Source organism: Hyperolius riggenbachi, chromosome 9 (assembly GCF_040937935.1).
Source record: "Hyperolius riggenbachi isolate aHypRig1 chromosome 9, aHypRig1.pri, whole genome shotgun sequence".
Lineage (NCBI taxonomy): Eukaryota > Metazoa > Chordata > Amphibia > Anura > Hyperoliidae > Hyperolius > Hyperolius riggenbachi.
The window spans coordinates 86,514,618-86,534,267 of record NC_090654.1 but is presented as its reverse complement, the minus strand read 5'-3'; the positions used below and the strand labels follow the sequence as shown (position 1 = coordinate 86,534,267).

The 19,650-nt window shown below is 45.8% G+C and overlaps 1 protein-coding gene across 2 annotated transcripts in view; it reads right to left on the bottom strand.

Annotated features, from left to right (window-relative positions):
- The window catches only part of LOC137532541 (inter-alpha-trypsin inhibitor heavy chain H3-like), a 178,777-nt gene that overhangs the window by 15,393 nt on the left and 143,734 nt on the right, over positions 1–19,650 (bottom strand). For both annotated transcript variants that reach the window (XM_068253151.1, XM_068253152.1), the window contains one exon: positions 14,308–14,479. In XM_068253151.1, coding sequence (XP_068109252.1) covers positions 14,308–14,479 — 172 coding nt within the window. The remainder of the gene's footprint in view (positions 1–14,307; positions 14,480–19,650) is intronic.

Genomic DNA, 19,650 nt, shown 5'->3' with positions numbered 1-19,650 from the left:
TAGGGGGATGTCCTGCTGGGGGGGTCTGATCGCCGCCGCTCTGTGTGGCCGAGCGGGGGGGCTCCTCAAAGCCCCCCTCCGCAGTGATTCCCAGCCTCGCTCCCTTTCCCTCCCTCCCCTCCTCTTTCTGGGCGGCACAGGACGGCTTCAGCCTATCAGATGCCGGCGATCCCCGGCCAATCAGAGGCCCGGGGATCGACTATCTCCTTTACAGCGCTGCTGCGCCGTATGATGTAAACACAGGGGATCTCTTCCCCGCATGTTTACAATTAGCCTGCTAGCCGCGATCGGAGGCTCGCAGGCTGTTCACGGAGACACCCAAATGAGCGGCCGTTTCCATGGAAACACCACTGCGACCTGCCGACGCCTATCGGCGTTAGGCGGTCGTTAAGTGGTTAATATTTAGGAAAGTGGGTGGGGTCTACAACAGCCAATCAAAATCGTCTATTGATTTCCAAGGGGAATATTTAAATTGTTGCCATTCTTACACTGTTAACCTTCCTGGCGGTAAGCCCGAACTGAGTTCGGGCTATGCCGCCGGAAGGCACCGCTCAGGCCCCGCTGGGCCGATTTGCATAATTTTTTTTTTGCTGCACGCAGCTAGCACTTTGCTAGCTGCGTGCAGTGCCCGATCGCCGCCGCTACCCGCCGATCCGCCGCAATTCCTCTCGCCGCGGCCGCCCCCCCCCCCCAGACCCCGTGCGCTGCCTGGCCAATCAGTGCCAGGCAGCGCTATGGGGCAGATCGGAGTCCCCTCTGACGTCACGACGTCGATGACGTCGGTGACGTCATCCCGCCCGTCGCCATGGCGACGGGGGAAGCCCTCCAGGAGATCCCGTTCTTTGAACGGGATCTCCGGATCTCCGATCGCCGGCGGCGATCGGAGGGGCTGGGGGGATGCCGCTGAGCAGCGGCTATCATGTAGCGAGACTTTGTCTCGCTACATGAAAAAAAAAAAAAAAAATTTAAAAAAAAAGATTTGCTGCCCCCTGGCGATTTTTTTGCAAACCGCCAGGAGGGTTAATAGCAGAGGCCTCAAACCGGATGTGACGAGAAGAGTGTCCATACACCACGAGCAGACCAACAGTTAGAGGATAACTTTTTTTATTCCATCTAATCAGTAGAAAAAAATCCATCTTATGCAATAGTAAAAATCCAAAACTCCCATTGACGAATATACCGCAAATCTGTTCAGTAACAACTCCAGCACAATTTTCTCCCTAAACACAGCTTACTTGGCTCTTATAGGCATTCCTCAGAAGCTTCCATAAAAGTCTAGATCACATTGGCCTCAATTCACTAAGCTTTATCAAACCTTTGATAATTTACCTCATGAGTAAAATCTTATTTTGAATTCACTAAGGTGTTATATATATTTATCGAATGTTTTATCAATAAAACGTTCAATAAATCTATAACACATTAGTGAATTTAAAATTAGATTTTACCTCTAAGGTAAATTATCAAACATTTGATAAAGTGTTTGATAAAGCTTAGTGAGTTGAGGCCAATATGTCTTATCTGAGGCTACAGAAGTTGTTTCAATAAGTAAATCAGTGTATAGACAACTCAGCACGTGTTACCTCCAGCTATCTGAAGCAGCAACAATAAAGGATCTCAATTACAATAGCTGGTGATACATTACTAAAAACATTAAACTGTACCATACATAACATAGTAATATTATAGTAATATTATCTCCAAGAGAAATGCAAGCTCACCAGATGTATACCACCTCACAGCCAGGTGGATCTAACGCATGAGTGAAGCCACAACGATCTGCTCCGCAATGGTGTATCTGTTTCTCTTTATAATTTCCGGGGGGTGGAGTTCCCTGCTCCATGTGACGTCAGACGCTCCCAGCTCCGCCATTGCGGAGAAGGGACGCCGCGACCGCAATCACTGGGCCAGGAGCCTGATGTGCTCAAAATTACTCTTGGATGACGTGAGTGCGCATCTAGCGCAGGGCATTTGTGAATTTTAAAAGGTTTTATGCTATGTTTTGTATATATTTTAATTGAGGAATCCGGATTAAAAGCTATTGGCAATTGAATACAGCAGATCGTTGTGGCTTCACTCATGCGTTAGATCCACCTGGCTGTGAGGTGGTATATATCTGGTGAGCTTGCATTTCTCTTGGAGATTGGTGGCGAGATTGCACTAGAAGTGGAGCACGGATAAGAGCACAAACTTGGCACTTTGGGGTGTATTTGAATAGATGTCGGAAATCCAACAGTAATGCACTATGTGGAGCTCTTTTTGATTTTACAGGTTACAAAGACATAGAAGAGGAGTGCTGTCATACAAATATATATATTTAGTGAAAAAAAATGATTTTGTTCTGTGCTGACATTTTTTTCAAATAAAGTAAAATTTATATACCGTATTTTTCGGACTATAAGACGCACTTTTTCTCCCCCAAAAGTAGGGGGGAAAAGCCCCTGCGTCTTATAGTCCGAATGTGGCCAGGCATGTGTCCCCCACAGGCAGGTGCACGACAATACGGAAGCCCTCACCTATCCAGCCGCGGGCTCTGAGTCCTGCATCCTGCTTCTGTGCGTCCAGCATGCTGATGGACTGCCTCTCACCCACTTGCTCTATTCGGGGAGTGCCCACGTGATTCCTGCAGCAATCCCGTGCACCGATCTTCCTGATGGGCTGCCTCTCACACGCTCGCTCTATTCGGGGGGCGGCCGCGTGGTTCCTGCAGTGATCTTGTACCACCGCTGTCACTCCTTCTCAGCCACGCACCGATCTTCCTGATGGGCTGCCTCTCACACGCTCGCTCTATTCGGTGAAGCACCCACGTGCTTCCTGCAGTGATCTTGTACCACCGCTGTCACTCCTCCTAAGCCGCGCACCGATCTTCCTGATGGGCTGCCTCTCACACGCTCGCTCTATTCGGTGAAGCACCCACGTGGTACCTGCAATGATCTTGTACCACCGCTGTCACTCCTTCTCAGCCGCGCACCGATCTTCCTGACGGGCTGCCTCTCACCTGCTTGCTCTATTCGGGGGCGCCCACGTGGTTCCTGCAGTGATCTTGTATCACCGCTGTCACTCCTCCTCAGCTGTGCACCAGCCGGGCACCGATCTTCCTGATGGGCTGCCTCTCACCTGCTTGCTCTATTCGGGGGCGCCCACGTGGTTCCTGCAGTAATCTTGTATCACCGCTGTCACTCCTCAGCCGCTCACCAGCCGGGCACCGATTTTCCTGATGGGCTGTTCCTGCAGAAACTCCGGCAGCAGCTCCATCATTATTACTCCTTAACCGTGCACTGATCTTCTTGCTTGGCTGCTTCTCAACCGCTCACTCTGGCCATGTGGCTCCTGCAGGTTCGGCTCTACCGCAGTTCACCACCGCAGGTGAGACACCTGGACCGATGTTCCCTTGCAAGTATTATGTGTTACATGTTGGAATACAAGTTTATTTTGTGGGACAATGTAGCTTAGTGTAGGTTGTGGGGTCAGTGTAGGTTAGTTTAGGTTGTGGGACAGTGTAGGTTGTGGGGTCAGTGTAGGTTAGTTTAGGTTGTGGGGACAGTGTAGGGTAGTTTAGGTTGTGGGGCAGTGTAGCTTAATGTAGGTTGTGGGGTCAGCGTAGGTTAGTATAGGTTGTGAGGACAGTGTAGCTTAGTGTAGGTTGTGGGGTCAACATAGGTTAGTGTAGGTTGTGGGGACAGTGTAGCTTAGTGTAGATTGTGGGGACATTGCAGCTTTAGTGTAGGTTGTGGGGACAGTGCAGCTTTAGTGTAGGTTGTGGGGACAGTGCAGCTTTAGTGTAGGTTGTGGGGACAGTGCAGCTTTAGTGTAGGTTGTGGGGACAGTGCAGCTTTAGTGTAGGTTGTGGGGACAGTGCAGCTTTAGTGTAGGTTGTGGGGACAGTGCAGCTTTAGTGTAGGTTGTGGGGACAGTGCAGCTTAGCGTAGGCAGCAGGGGTTAGTGTAGTGTAGCTAGTGGGGCAGCTGGGGTTAGTTTAGCTGGGCAGTGTAGTTTAGACAGAGACAGCTTGGGGAATAAAGGACCATGAGACGCCTGCACTTAAGACGTGCCAGGTTTAATTTTTTTTTCCCTTGGTTTTTGTCTTCTGAAACTAGGTGCGTCTTATAGTCCGGATCGTCTTATATCCTGAAAAATACGGTATACATTTTTATCTAAATTTATTGTGCTACATGTTTTTGATAGAAAAAATCCAATAAGTGTATATTTATTGGTTTGGGTAAAAGTTATAGCGTTTACAAACTATGGTGCCAAAAGTGAATTTTCCCATTTTGAAGCATCTCTGACTTTTCTAAGCACCTGTCATGTTTCTTGAGGTGCTAAAATTTCAGGATAGTATAAATACCCCCCAAATAACCCCATTTTGGAAATAAGACATCCCAAAGTATTCACTAAGAGGCATAGTGAGTTCATAGAAGATATTATTTTTTGTCACAAGTTAGCGGAAAATGACACTTTGTGACAAAAAAAATAAAAAAAGTTTTCATTTCTGCTAACTTGTGACAAAAAAAAAAAAAAAAAAACTGCCACGGACTCACCATGCCCCTCTCTGAACACTTTGGGGTGTCTACTTTTCAAAATGGGGTCATTTGTGGGGTGTGTTTACTGTCCTGGCATTTTGGAGGGTGCTAAATTGTAAGCACCCCTGTAAAGCCTAAAGGTGCTCAAAGGACTTTGGGCTCCTTAGCGCACCTCGGCTGCAAAAAAGTGTCACACATGTGGTATCGGCGTACTCAGGAGAAATAGTATAATGTGTTTTGGGGTGTATTTTTACACATACCCATGCTGGGTGGGAGAAATATCTCTGTAAAGGAGATTTTTTTTTTTTTTTACACACAATTGTCCATTTACAGAGATATTTCTCCCACCCAGCATGGGTATGTGTAAAAGTACACCCCAAAACACATTATACTACATCTCCTGAGTACGGCGATACCACGTGCGACACTTTTTTGCAGCCTAGGTTTGCTAAGGCAAAAAATAGGTGTGGAAAGAACCTGCAAAAAATGGGCGTGGCAATGACCGGATGAGGGCGGAGCTAACTGTAACTTAAAGCGAACCCGGGGTGAGGGTTTATTTCCTTTTAAACAATACTAGTTGCCTGGCGGCCCTGCTGATCTATTTGGCTGCAGTAATAAACTGAATTACACCAGCAACAAGCATGCAGCTAATCTTCTCAGTTCTGACAATATTGTCAGAAACCCCTGACCTGCTGCATGCTTGTTCAGGGTCTATGGTTGAAAGAATAAGAGGCAGAGGACCAGCACGGCAGCCAGGCAACTGGTATTGCTTAAAAGGAGAGAAATATGGCAGCCTCAAGATTATTCTCACCTCAGGTTCCCTTGAAAAGTGCAACGCAAAGACAGTGGGCCCAAGTTTTGGTGACCCTTTCCCCAGAAAATTCACATAATTGTGCAGGTTTTCTCAAGAAAATACACATCATGTCGGCAGATATGCCCAGAAAATACGTGCAATCATGTCGGCAGATATGCCCAGAAAATACGTGCAATCAAGTCGGCAGATATGCCCAGAAAATACGTGCAATCAAGTCGGCAGATATGCCCAGAAAATACGTGCAATCAAGTCGGCAGATATGCCCAGAAAATACGTGCAATCAAGTTGGCAGATTTGCCCAGAAAATACGTGCAATCAAGTCGGCAGATATGCCCAGAAAATACGTGCAATCAAGTCGGCAGATATGCCCAGAAAATACGTGCAATCATGTCGGCAGATTTGCGCAGAAAATACATGCAATCATGTGGCAGACCTGCCCAGAACATACACCTGCTAATATAAACAAAAAAAAAAAAAAAACTTTTACTCGCCTGCAGCAGCAGACCTCCTGTCCCAGCCTCCATCCGGCGCGCAGCTCCCATGGGTGGTTGGGTGGATAGGTAGCCTGGTGGGTGGGTGAGTGGCTTGGTAGCCTGGTGGGTGGGTAGGTAGCCTGGTGGGTAGGTAGCCTGGTGGGTGGGTGGGTAGGTAGCCCGGTGGGTAGGTAGCCTGGTGGGTGGGTGGGTAGGTAGGTAGCCTGGTGGGTGGGTGGGTAGGTAGGTAGTCTGGTGGGTGGGTAGCCTGGTGGGTGGGTTGGTAACTAGCCCGGTAGGTAGCCTGGTGGGTGGTTAGGTAGGTAGCCTGGTGGGTGGGTAGGTAGGTAGCCGGGTGGGTGGGTAGGTAGGTAGCCGGGTGGGTGGGTAGCCTGGTGGGTGGGTAGGTAGCCTGGTGGGTGGGTTGGTAACTAGCCCGGTAGGTAGCCGGGTGGGTGGTTAGGTAGGTAGCCGGGTGGGTAGGTAGGTAGCCGGGTGGGTGGTTAGGTAGGTAGCCGGGTGGGTGGGTAGGTAGGTAGGAAGCCTGGTGGGTGGGTAGGTAGCCGGGTGGGTAGGTAGGAAGCCTGGTGGGTGGGTAGGTAGCCGGGTGAGTAGGTAGGTAGGAAGCCTGGTGGGTGGTTAGGTAGTCGGGTGGGTAGGTAGGTAGGAAGCCTGGTGGGTGGGTAGGTAGCCGGGTGGGTAGGTGGTTAGGTAGCCGGGTAGGTAGGTAGCCAGGTGGGTAGGTAGCCAGGTGGGTGGGTAGGTAGCCGGGTGGGTAGGTAGGAAGCCTGGTGGGTGGGTAGGTAGCCGGGTGGGTAGGTAGGTAGGAAGCCTGGTGGGTGGTTAGGTAGTCGGGTGGGTAGGTGGGTAGGTAGGTAGGAAGCCTGGTGGGTGGGTAGGTAGCTGGGTGGGTAGGTGGTTAGGTAGCCGGGTGGGTAGGCAGGTAGCCCTTTTAGTAGTAGCTATCCAGGTGGGGGGCCCGACTCCTATCCTCCCCCCCTCCCTTCCTTCCTCACCTCGGAGGGCCCCCCTCCCGATATGCGCGGCGGGAGAGCGAGCGGCAAATACAGAAAGTCTTCGGCTCTCCAGGCAGACGCTAGAGGGCTCCGCCGCTTTGTCTCCAATATGTCTCCAACTTGGAGATATATTGGAGACCAAGCGGCGGAGCCCTCTAGCGCATGCCTGGAGACCCGGATTTGCCGCTCTCCCGCCGCGCATACCGGAAGGGGGGCCCCCGAGGTGAGGGAGGGAGGGAGGATAGAAGTCGGGGCCCCCCGGGGGGAAAAAAAATAAAATATATATATATATATAATAAAAAAAAAAAAAAATACTTAATGGGCCCCTGAAGAAAACGGAACTTCAGGGGCCCTCGTGCGGCGGCACGGCCTGCACGGCCGTATGTCCGCCACTGCTCCTATGAACTTATCATACACCTAACGGAATACCTTAGGGTGTCTTCTTTCTAAAATGGGGTCATTTGTGGGGTTCCTTGACTGCCCTGGCATTTTAGAGGCCCAAAACCATGAGTAGTCTGGAAACCAAATGCCTCAAAATGACTGTTCTGGGGTATAAGCATCTGCAAATTTTGATGACAGGTGGTCTATGAGGGGCCGAATTTTGTGGAACCAGTCATAAGCAGGGTGGCCTCTTAGATGACAGGTTGTATTGGCACTGAAGTGCAGGAAGCGCAGGATGTTCTCAAATCGTGACCTGGACATGGCAGCAGAGAACATGGGCATGTGATGTATTGGGTGCGTAGACCAATAAGACCGCAATACATTCTTTTTGACTAGTCCCATGTTAAGGAGAAGGCCCCGAAAAGGCTGGGCATGGTAGCTTCTTGGATTGGCGGTTGCGTATTGTGTGGCATAACGGTTGCTCTCAGCCACAATTAAGTCGTAGAGACCAGCAGTGATCAGAAATAAAAATTCTGTCACTGCGGTGGGGCGGGTGAGGGTTTGGCCGGGTGATCAGAAGCCCGCAGGGGGCAGATTAGGGCCTGATCTGATGGATAGGAGTGCTAGGGGGGTGACAGGAGGTGATTGATGGGTGTCTCAGGGGGTGATTAGAGGGGAGAATAGATGCAATCAATGCACTGGGGAGGTGATCGGAAGGGGGTCTGAGGGGGATCTGAGGGTTGGGCCGAGTGATCCGGAGCCCACACGGGGCAAATTAGGGCCTGATCTGATGGGTAGGTGTGCTAGGGGGTGACAGGAGGTGATTGATGGGTGTCTCAGGGGGTGATTAGAGGGGGGAATAGATGCAAGCAATGCACTGGGGAGGTGATCAGGGGGGTCTGACGGTGTAGGCGGGTAATTGGGTACCCGCAAGGGGCAGATTAGGGTCTAATCTGATGGGTAGCAGTGACAGGTGGTGACAGGGGGTGATTAATGGGTGATCAGTGGGTGATTGGAGGGGAGAACAGATGTAAATAATGCACTGGGGAGGTGATTGGGGGGGGGGGGGGGGTGAGGGCGATCTGAGGCTGTGTTAGGGTGCCCGCAAGGGGCAGATTAGGGTCTGATCTGATGGGTAGCAGTGACAGGGGGTGATTGATGGGTGATCAGGGTGTGATTGGAGGGGAGAATAGAGGCAAGCAATGCACTGGCGAGGTGATCAGGGGGGGGGGGGGGGTCTGAGGGTGTGGGCGGGTGATTGGGTGCCCGCAAGGGGCAGATGAGGGTCTGATCTGATCCGTAGCAGTGACAGGGGGTGATTGATGGTTGATCAGTAGGTGATTAGAGGGGAGAACAGATGTAAACAATGCATTTGGGAGGTGATCTGAGGGTGTTGGCGGGTGATCAGGTGCCCACAAGGGGCAGGTTAGGGTCTGATCTGATGGGTGGCAGTGACAGGGGGTGATTGACGGGTGATTGATAGGTGATCAGTGGGTGATTACAAGGGAGAATAGATGTATACAGTACACTGGGGGGGGGGGGGGTGTCTGGGGCAGGATCAGTGTGTTTGTGCTTTCACATACACAGCTGCCACCTCCCCTGGTGGTCACTCCGATCACTGGGACCACCAGGGTAGGAGGCAGCCTGTATAATACACTTTGCATACATTACAAAGTGTATTATACACTTTCTAGCGGCAGATCGAGGGTTAACAACCCACCGGCGCTGCTAATTGGCTGGCAGGTTGACGTCGCGGGTGGGCGGAGCCTAATGCCAGCAGATGCGCGCGATCCCCAGCTAATCAGCCGATCGGCGTTAGGCGGTCCTGGGGGTGCCACTTTGCCGACGCCCATAGGTATTTACAAGCCCATATTTTAAAAAATTATATTAATATACTCCTTTGACATGCATATTTAAAAAGTTCAGACCCTTAGGTAACTATTTATGTTTTTGTTTTTAATTGTAATTAAAAAAAAAAAATTGTAGAAAAAATGTTGTAGGTAATTTTTAGTGTGGGAGGTAAACACATTTTTTAACATTTTAAATTAGCTATTTATTTATTAAAAAATGGATGTGGGTGTATTTTTACTATTTAGCCACAAGATGGCCACAGTGAAAAAGTCCTGGAAGCATGATCGTACACTTCCAGGAAGACGAATGAGGACAGGAAACTTTTTGTAACTCAGAAAAACCGCAGCCTCTGATTAGAGGCTGTTGGTTTTTCTGCGGGGGGCGTTGATCAATGAATGGGACCACTGCGGCGTGCTGTTCATAGCCGGGGACATATGCCCCGCCCACATGCCATTATGCTCCTTTCCATTGGACACTGGGATCTTCTTATAGTCACGAGGGTGCACACTGGGTGATGCTTGCTGTTCATGGACGCGCTGCAGCGTCCAGGATTTTGTTTATGAGTGTTTACTCATCTATCTCACAGGTAATTCATTATATTTATAGTATACTTTCGTCATTACTCTATAGTGGCATGTGAAAACTTTTTGCTTGGGGAACCGCTGGATAGATATAACAGGTGGGTCACTGTGTACACGTATTTGGGTAATGGGGAAGGTATAATATTTCCACTTATGCTGGCTACAGTATGTTTTAGATGATGCTATATAGATTACCCCTACAAACATCTTTATGGGGTTTGTGATCTATACATACATTTGTCCAGCAAATATTACTTTGTTAAAGCATGTCTATATACCACTGGGGATTGTATTATATATACAGGTGGCACTGCACTGTTTGAATATAAGGAGTGGGGTCACTGATACTTGACCTCTACATTTTTGTGATGTATTGGTCCCTATAGGACACTAGTAGTATAGTTCACTTTGTAACTATGGTGGTCCTGTATATAGGATACTTGTGGTGATTGGGTTGTAGCTTTTATTGTTTATGGAGATTAATCTGGGTTCTTATATGTGTACAAATTTTTGCAGATTGCGAGGTGACTTTATTTATGAACCGACATTTTGGTAAGATACATTTACGGTTATTTCCCCCATACCTGTATCCTGATACACACATATGACCATGGTTGGTATGTAACTGATTGTACAATTTATGCTATATGTGTATTTTTTAACAAATATGTGTGTGTACTGTATGCCTCTGAGGAAGCAATCCTTAATCGTGAAACACGTGTCAGGCAGTCCTTGGTTATGATGTGGAGTCCTGTATTGGTTCTTGTGCTTACTTGTCCGCAATCTTGAAGAGATTTGAATATTGAAGAATAAAAGATCGATTGTTCATTTAAAGCCCCGTTATTATTTTTTGTGTGGACTGTGTACAATACTGTATGAGGGGTGGAACTATACTATTGCTTTATAAGTGATCTTGTATTGCTTTAGCCATATGGGTGGAAAACACCCTTTTTCTGTATAATATATTGTTGATATTTATACTGACTGTGATAATGGATTATAATTCTGAGTATTGGACTGGTATGGTGGCAAAGACACAATCCAACAGAACATCCATGAAGGAAACTAAAGAACAAAGAGATATTGTACAATTGATGTATGACCTTAAGAAGTTATTAATCAACAAATCACATATGTGGTGGAATGTGGTGTACTTTAATATATATCTGGAAGAAAAAATCAACCCCTTTGGGATGAGAGTCCAGATATTCCCTAATGACATAGGTTTGAGTCCTGAATTTAAATTAGAATGGGAGAAAAATCTGAAAGATTGTTCCGCTAATATGATGACCTTGATGAAAAATGTATATGAGATGAGATTGAAAGAGGTCACGACAGATATTGCGACTTTGGGTAATAAGTTACAAGCCTTTAAAGAAGATCCTGTCTTTATACAAAAAGACAAGGAGATAAAAGAATATATAGAGAAACTGAACCAAGAAATAGTGAGCAAAAAAGAACATAAATTGAACAGAGATAGAATTGCGTTCCATAGAGGGATAGCATACAGATGGAAACAAACCTATGCACCCAGAACACAAAAGCCCATTAGAAGCACACCCAATAAACCAGTACAACAGATCCAACAATCTGATGTCTCCATTGCCAGTAGTTGGTCTAGTGCGTCTAGTCGCAGGTCCTATAGACCGGATTATAGACATTCGAGACCACAAGCATACAAGAGAAAGGGAACAGACAGAAATGAGAGAGAACGGGACAATACAGATATGGGTGCTGCTTTTTTGGAGTCAGAGGAAATAAGAATGGGGATACAGCCCATAAAAAAAGTAATGATGGAACATCCAGGGTCATTTGTTTGGGTTTTTACCCAAGAGATGCTTGTCTTTTTACCATTTTCTAGTAAGTGGTTTTATATTCTTGCGTGTCTTCTATTAAAAGTTTTAATGCACTACGGAGCGCTCCTCCCTCTACTTTTTTCTTTGTTGACAGTTATACCCTTCAGCTGGGGTAGAGGAGCTGCTAGTGGATGTATTGAAGAAACACCAGAACTGTGTGTGATTAGCGCAAGATTTCGCATCGTCCTTAGCAGCCAAATACATACCTGGGCAACGCCGGGTCTTCAGCTAGTAATGATAAAAAGATGCAGGCTTCCCTACTTGCTTGCATATTATTACTGCAGGTACACTGAGTGAGCAACTACCATTCATTAAAGAGACTCTGAAGTCTCTTTTTTCCCTGCTTTTGTCATATAATCCTGTTCAGCATGAATGCCCCAGTGAAATCGCTGCATCCCCGCAGCAGATGAGTGATTTATTACTGAGGAATAGCCCTGCAAAGCTCCCAGGGCTTTACTTCCTCAAAGAGGCAGAGCTTTAGGCCTCCTCCGCAGTCAATCTCTGCGGATTGCCGCCTCTCCCTGCCCCTTTCAATCTTCTTTCACTAAGAGGGGCGGAGAGGAGGCGGAGACCCGCAGAGATTGCTTGCGGAGAGACAGAGCTACAGCTCAAAGCTCAGCCTCTGCAGGAAGAAAATTCCTGCGAGCCAGGACAGCACGATCTGCGACCTGCAAAGTCGTGGAATTTTGCAGGTCGCTTTCTCTCTATTAAATCATTCATCTCTCGCGGGGATGCAGCGATTTAACTTGGACATTAATGCTTTATTATATGACAAAATCGGGGAAAAAATATAGACTTCAGAGTCTCTTTAAGTGTTTTTGATAAAAAATAAAATACTGAGAATCTCTCATGAGAAGATGGACTAGATCCTGACAGATCTGTCACATTTTTGCAACCTATTATAAGTGAGTGGAACGTAGGAAATAGTAAATTTATAGGGCATTTTACTGTCAAACTAATGTACAATTGTACACATATGCATACACACACATTTTCAATTTTAACATTTTTTGCTATAGTGGTATTTAAAGGACAGGTCCAAGCATAAAAAAACAAAACAAAAACCAGATCTACTTACCTGGGGCTTTCTCTAGCCTCTGGTAGCCGATATGTCCCTCACTGCAGCGCCGGTGTCCCAGGATCTCCTCCGTTGGAGTTGCCAATTCCTGGTCGGTATCTTCTGCTTCTGGTCGCGCTCCAGTGGCCGGTAGCGTTCTGTGCAGGCGCAGAAGATGCCGATCTGGGGAGGTTGTCACCTCAAACGGAGGGGATCCCAGGACACCGAAGCTGCGTCGAGGGACATATCAGCTGCCAGGGGCTGGAGGAAGCCCCCGGGTAAATAGATCTGTTTCCTTTTTTATGTTTGGATGTGTCCTTTAAAAGAAAAAAAAATCACTACATTTTATTTTTTACAGCAGAAGACTATTTTGTGCTTTGGAACATAGAGCTACTGTTGTGAAGTCACATTACTGTCCTGTAGAAGGATAAAGCGGCTGACCCATAATGGCTATTTCCTTTGCGCTCTACCATAATCCCTTGCTGGTAGGAACACAAACTGCTGCTGCTCATACATCTCCTCTCTAGTTTCCAGACACCAAGCCAACCGCAATCTCAGATCTACACATGACCTCTTCCTGTCACTCTCTAGAATCACTTTCTCACATTTATATATACAGTACAAGATTTCTCACAAGCCTCACCCCTTCTTTGAAATCCCCTTCCAAAACACATCCATCACTGTCCAGCCTTTGAAATCTTTAAGCCCTCCCTCAAAACTCACTTTTTCCCACAAGCATACACTCTACCTTAGGCCATTCTCCTTCAACTTTTAGCCAAGTTGTGTTCCTTACTAAATAGAACCTTAAAACCACACTCACCCCTAGTTATACATATTGTATACTATTCCCACCACTTATTTCCTCCCTATTCCTTTAGATTGTAAGCTCGCAAAGGTAGGGCTCTCTCAACTGTTTGTTTTGTAATTTGCCATACATTTTGTTCATTTTGTTATGTTTGTACTGTAATTACTATCTCTACCAATTCTGACTTATGTATCAATGTTTTTATTTTATATATACCACTGTTTGTATTCTTATGTACCCTATGTCTGTTTCTTACTCTGTACACGGACATAAGGTACCCATACACTACGTCGATTTCCCGTCGAAATACAGCAGATTCGATCAATGTGATTGAATCTGCTGTGAAATCGTTAATGCAGATGTTGACTGATCGACCGATTTCGATCCGAAATCAATCGATTCAGTCGATCTGTCCAGGAAGAACATTTTGATCGATCGCCCGCGGGTCGGGATTGCATCATTAGTGACGTTCAATACGGCGACTACCAACGCAGCAGTAATATCACCTGTCCGCCAGCGTGAGTCCCCGGGTCCCTGCAGTCTCTCACTTCTTCCGGCATCGTCTCCATCTTCACTTCCTGTCCCGTCCTGTGAGAAGGTGAAGTTCAAACAGTAGAAGGCCCTCTACTGTTTTAACTTAGCTTGTCACAGGACGGGACATGAAATGAAGGGGAGAACAGAGGAGGATGCCGGAAGAAGTGAGAGACTGCAGGGACCCGGGGACTCGCACCGGCGGAGAGGTAATATCTTTGGGGCGGCGAGGTAGCAGCAGCAGCTCCACAGGTTGTGAATTCCAATAGAATCCTCTCTGATCAGATTTGATCAGAGAGTGATCTATCTGTTGGTCGATCTGGTGGCAATCAACAAGTGTATGGCAGCCAATAGAATATGCTGGCACTTTGTAAATCAATAATAATCTGCTAAAACAAAATTCCATTGTCTTCAACACTTACCGCATAACTTGCAAGGCTAACTCCCAGCTGTAGGTCTTCAGATGCTGTAGATTGTTGATGACTGTGATCACATCAGCTGTTATTATCATATATACTGATTTTTTCTTGTGCACGAGTCCTAGTTTTTCAAAACTGTTTCTACCGGCTGCTAGTTTTCCATTCAGGGTTATGGCTTAGGAGGAAGGAAGCAGAGATATATTTATTTTGAACAGAACGATTAATATGAAAAGTCTGTATTGTAAATGTAGAAATGAACAGAGGAGCCAAAAGAATAAAAGTAGCTAAAACTTCAAAAAAAATAAAAAAAAATGGGGAGGCAGTGGTGGACTTACCTCCTCCAAGCAGACACAAAAACAGGTTAATATTATATCAATAAGCAAATGTATTTATATATACACTAAAAAGGATGCATAGCTTTGACCCTTTGGAGTGTATATATATACAGTGGTTTGAAAAAGTATTCGGCCCCCTTGAAGTTTTCCACATTTTGTCATATTACTGCCACAAACCTGAATCAATTTTATTGGAATTCCACGTGAAAGACCAACACAAAGTGGTGTACAGTGGTGTGAAAAACTATTTGCCCCCTAACTGATTTCTTATTCTTTTGCATGTTTGTCACACTTAAATGTTTCTGCTCATCAAAAACCGTTACCTATTAGTCAAAGATAACCTAATTGAACACAAAATGCAGTTTTAAATGATGGTTTTTATTATTTAGTGAGAAAAAAAAAACTCCAAATCTACATGGCCCTGTGTGAAAAAGTTATTGCCCCCCTTGTTAAAAAAATAACTTAAAGATGTTTTATTACACCTGAGTTCAATTTCTGTAGTCACCCCCAGGCCTGATTACTGCCACACCTGTTTCAATCAAGAAATCACTTAAATAGGAGCTATCTGACACAGAGAAGTAGACCAAAAGCACCTCAAAAGCTAGACATCATGCCAAGATGCAAAGAAATTCAGGAACAAATGAGAACAAAACTACTGTAATTGAAATCTATCAGTCTGGTAAAGGTTATAAAGCCATTTCTAAAGCTTTGGGACTCCAGCGAACCACAGTGAGAGCCATTATCCACAAATGGCAAACACATGGAACAGTGATTAACCTTCCCAGGAGTGGCCGGCCGACCAAAATTACCCCAAGAGCGCAGAGAGAACTCATCCGAGAGGCCACAAAAGACCCCAGGACAACATCTAAAGAACTGCAGGCCTCACTTGCCTCAATTAAGGTCAGTGTTCACGACTCCACCATAAGAAAGAGACTGGGCAAAAATGGCCTGCATGGAAGATATCCAAGGCGCAAACCACTTTTAAGATAAAAGAACATTAAGGCTCGTCTCAATTTTGCTAAAAAAACATCTCAATGATTGCCAAGACTTTTGGGAAAATACCTTGTGGACCGACGAGACAAAAGTTGAACTTTTTGGAAGGTGCGTGTCCCATTACATCTGGCGTAAAAGTAACACAGCATTTCAGCAGAAGAACATCATACCAACAGTAAAATATGGTGGTGGTAGTGTGATGGTCTGGGGTTGTTTTGCTGCTTCAGGACCTGGAAGGCATGCTGTGATAGATAGAACCATGAATTCTACCGTCTGCCAAAAAATCCTGAAGGAGAATGTCCGGCCATCTGTTCGTCAACTCAAGCTGAAGCGATCTTGGGTGCTGCAGCAGGACAATGACCCAAAACACACCAGCAAGTCCACCTCTGAATGGCTGAAGAAAAACAAAATGAAGACTTTGGAGTGGCCTAGTCAAAGTCCTGACCTGAATCCTATTGAGATGTTGTGGCATGACCTTAAAAAGGCGGTTCATGCTAGAAAACCCTCAAATAAAGCTGAATTGCAACAATTCTGCAAAGATGAGTGGGCCAAAATTCCTCCAGAGAGCTGTAAAAGACTCGTTGCAAGTTATCGCAAACGCTTGATTTCAGTTATTGCTGCTAAGGGTGGCCCAACCAGTTATTCGGTTCAGGGGGCAATTTCTTTTTCACACAGGGCCATGTAGGTTTTGAGGTTTTTTTCTCACTAAATAATAAAAAACATCATTTAAAACTGCATTTTGTGTTCAATTATGTTATCTTTGACTAATAGTTAATGGTTTTTGATGAGCAGAAACATTCATAAGTGTGACAAACATGCAAAAGAATAAGAAATCAGGAAGGGGGCAAATAGTTTTTCACACCACTGTACATGTGAGAAATGGAATAAAAATCATACATGATTCCAAACATTTTTTTTACAAATAAATAACTGCAAAGTGGGGTGTGCATAATTATTCAGCCCCCTTTGGTCTGAGTGTATTTAGTTGCCCATAAACATTGCCTGATGAGTGCTAATGACTAAATAGAGTGCACCTGTGTGTAATCTAATGTCAGTACAAATACAGCTGCTCTGTGACGGCCTCAGAGGTTGTCTAAGAGAATATTGGGAGCAACAACACCGTGAAGTCCAAAGAACACACCAGACAGGTCAGGGATAAAGTTATTGAGAAATTTAAAGCAGGCTTAGGCTACAAAAAGATTTCCAAAGCCTTCAACATCCCACGGAGCACTGTTCAAGCGATCATTCAGAAATGGAAGGAGTATAGCACAACTGTAAACCTACCAAGACAAGGCCGTCCACCTAAACTCACAGGCCGAACAAGGAGAGCGCTGATCAGAAATGCAGGTAAGAGGCCCATGGTGACTCTGGAAGAGCTGCAGAGATCTACAGCTCAGGTTGGGGAATCTGTCCATAGGACAACTATTAGTCGTGCACTGCACAAAGTTGACCTTTATGGCAGAGTGGCAATAAGAAAGCCATTGTTAACAGAAAAGCATAAGAAGTCCCGTTTGCAGTTTGCCACATGTCATGTGGGGGACACAGCAAACATGTGGAAGAAGGTGCTCTGGTCAGATGAGACCAAAATTGAACTTTTTGGCCAAAATGCAAAACGCTATGTGTGGCAGAAAACTAACACTGCACATCACTCTGAACACACAATCCTCACTGTCAAATGTGGTGGCAGCATCTGGGGGTGCTTCTCTTTAGCAGGGACAGGGAAACTGGTCAGAGTTGATGGGAAGATGGATGGAGCCAGATACAGAGCAATGTTGGAAGAAAACCTCTTGGAATCTGCAAAAGACTTGAGACTGGGGCGGAGGTTCACCTTCCAGCTGGACAACGACACTGGCAGTAATATGACAAAATGTGGAGAACTTTAAAGGGGCCGAATAATTTTTGCCAACCACTGTAAATAGTGCACTCCTCCATCCCTCCCACCCCAGCTGTCACACACTAATTGCTATTAAGGTGGCCACACACCATACCATTTTTTAAATATCTGTTCAATTTAAGAATTGCAATTAATTTTTCTGACTGATTGTAACATTTTAAAAATATGACCAATGTACCACACACGTATGTTCAATTTTTCCCCAATTATGATAAAAATGATTGGAAACTCTGAGAAAATTGCTAGGGTGTGTATATTAATTTGTTTATTATTATTTATTGTATTTATAAAGCGCCAACATATTACGCAGCGCTGATTTTAATAATATTAATGGTATTAATAAATTGACAATCTAACACACACCATACAATCTTTAGAAATATTGAAGAAAAATATCTGGCATTCCGGATCGATAAAAATCGAAGAAAACGGGAAATCTGTTCGGATTTTTCAGTCGCATGAAAAAAAAAAGCTTTCGTTTTTTTTTCAGGAGATCCGATCGTTTTTTTTTATCGAATTACCGTAAAATCAAATTATTTTATTCTATCGTGTGTGGCCACCTTTAGACTAATGCTAGGTACACACCTTACAATTTTCTGGCAGATTTACCTGCTAGATCAATTATTTCCAACATGTCCAATCTGAATTGCCATCGATTTTCTGATCAATTTTCCAATCAATTTCCGTTGAAGAGAATGGAAATCGATCAGAAAATCTAAATTCAGATCAGACATGTTGGAAATAATCGATCTGGCAGGTAAATCTGCCAGAAAATGTATGGTGTGTACCTAGCATTGGAGGTGCCCAGGGCCCCCAACTTCCCCCTCCTCTAACACCTTAATCTCTAGTTATCTAGCATGCAATCACTGCCATGTATGCTCTTTTCTTAATTCTCTCTGCTTCAAACACAATATGGGAATGATAGATAAGTGAGTTGTGCCCCCTCCTACCCTGCGCCCTGAGGCTGGAGCCTCTCTTGCCTATGCCTCAGCCCGGCCCTGACTAGGCTAGATCAAGTCAAATTTTGACTTCCTAAAACTCAAGGCATGTGCCATTGTTCAGCATTATGGTTGCAAGACGTTACCCCCATAATAGTTCAGAATAAGTATAGCTCAGAGGTATAAGTATACATCAGTTCAGAATAACTATAACCATGCAAATATCCAGATTAACTATTTTCAGAATCAGAATCATTTATTTTGCCAAGTACAAAGGGGGATTGTACCCGGAATTGGTTCTGGCTCATACACGTTCTGGAAGGAAGGGAGGTGGGGGGTTGGGGGGTGATAGTAAGGGGGGGGGGGAGAATGTCAGAAAGCCAAGAGCCAAGGCTGCCACACTGAGGCCTCACCAGTCCTATTTGGCAATCACCTGTTATCCCTAAAAAGATATCAAAGTCGGGGGGGTTGTGGAAGAGGGAGGTGAAGGTTTAGCAGTGATGACCAAGTTCTTCATAAATGTAACTGGCGGTGACGGCTGGCGTTGCTGAGGATCCCACCTGCTGGCATCTGGCAGTGCAGGGCAAGGTGTGCCAGTTCAAAAGGTGCATATAGTGACATAGTTCTTTGGGTTGAAAAAAGTCATACATCCATCAAATTAAACCAGAAAATAAAGTACAACACCAGCCTGCACCCTCAGATATCCCTGTTGCAGTAGTGTTCATCTCTGTGGTGGGTCCCGACTCCTGGGCAGCATTCGGCAGGGCTGGCCAAGATAATCTGTCTGTCACAGGTGCGTCTGGCCGTGGCTGCCCTTACTTCCGGATTAGCTGCTGGCATTATGGAGGAGCTGAACCAAAGGCGTCGCTGCTGCGGTGGAGCAATAGCAGCGAATGGATGGATGGAGCTAGCATCCAGCGAGGCCAAAGGTGTCCCGATCAGCACAGTGCGGTGTCTTCCAACCCCAGTGGAGCCCCGACCTCCTGGGTAGCAGCGGTGGACTCCACACGGCCTATACCTGCACAGACCCAGGCAGCAGCAAGGCAGAAAAAACTCCAGGTCCCGAATTCACAGGCACTGCTATAGCCCATTAAGTTTACAAAGACATATAGACCAATCAGTTACATGTATGGATTTATAGGGGTAAAAGGAACCAGAACATCTCCCTACTTACAAAACTCTGGCA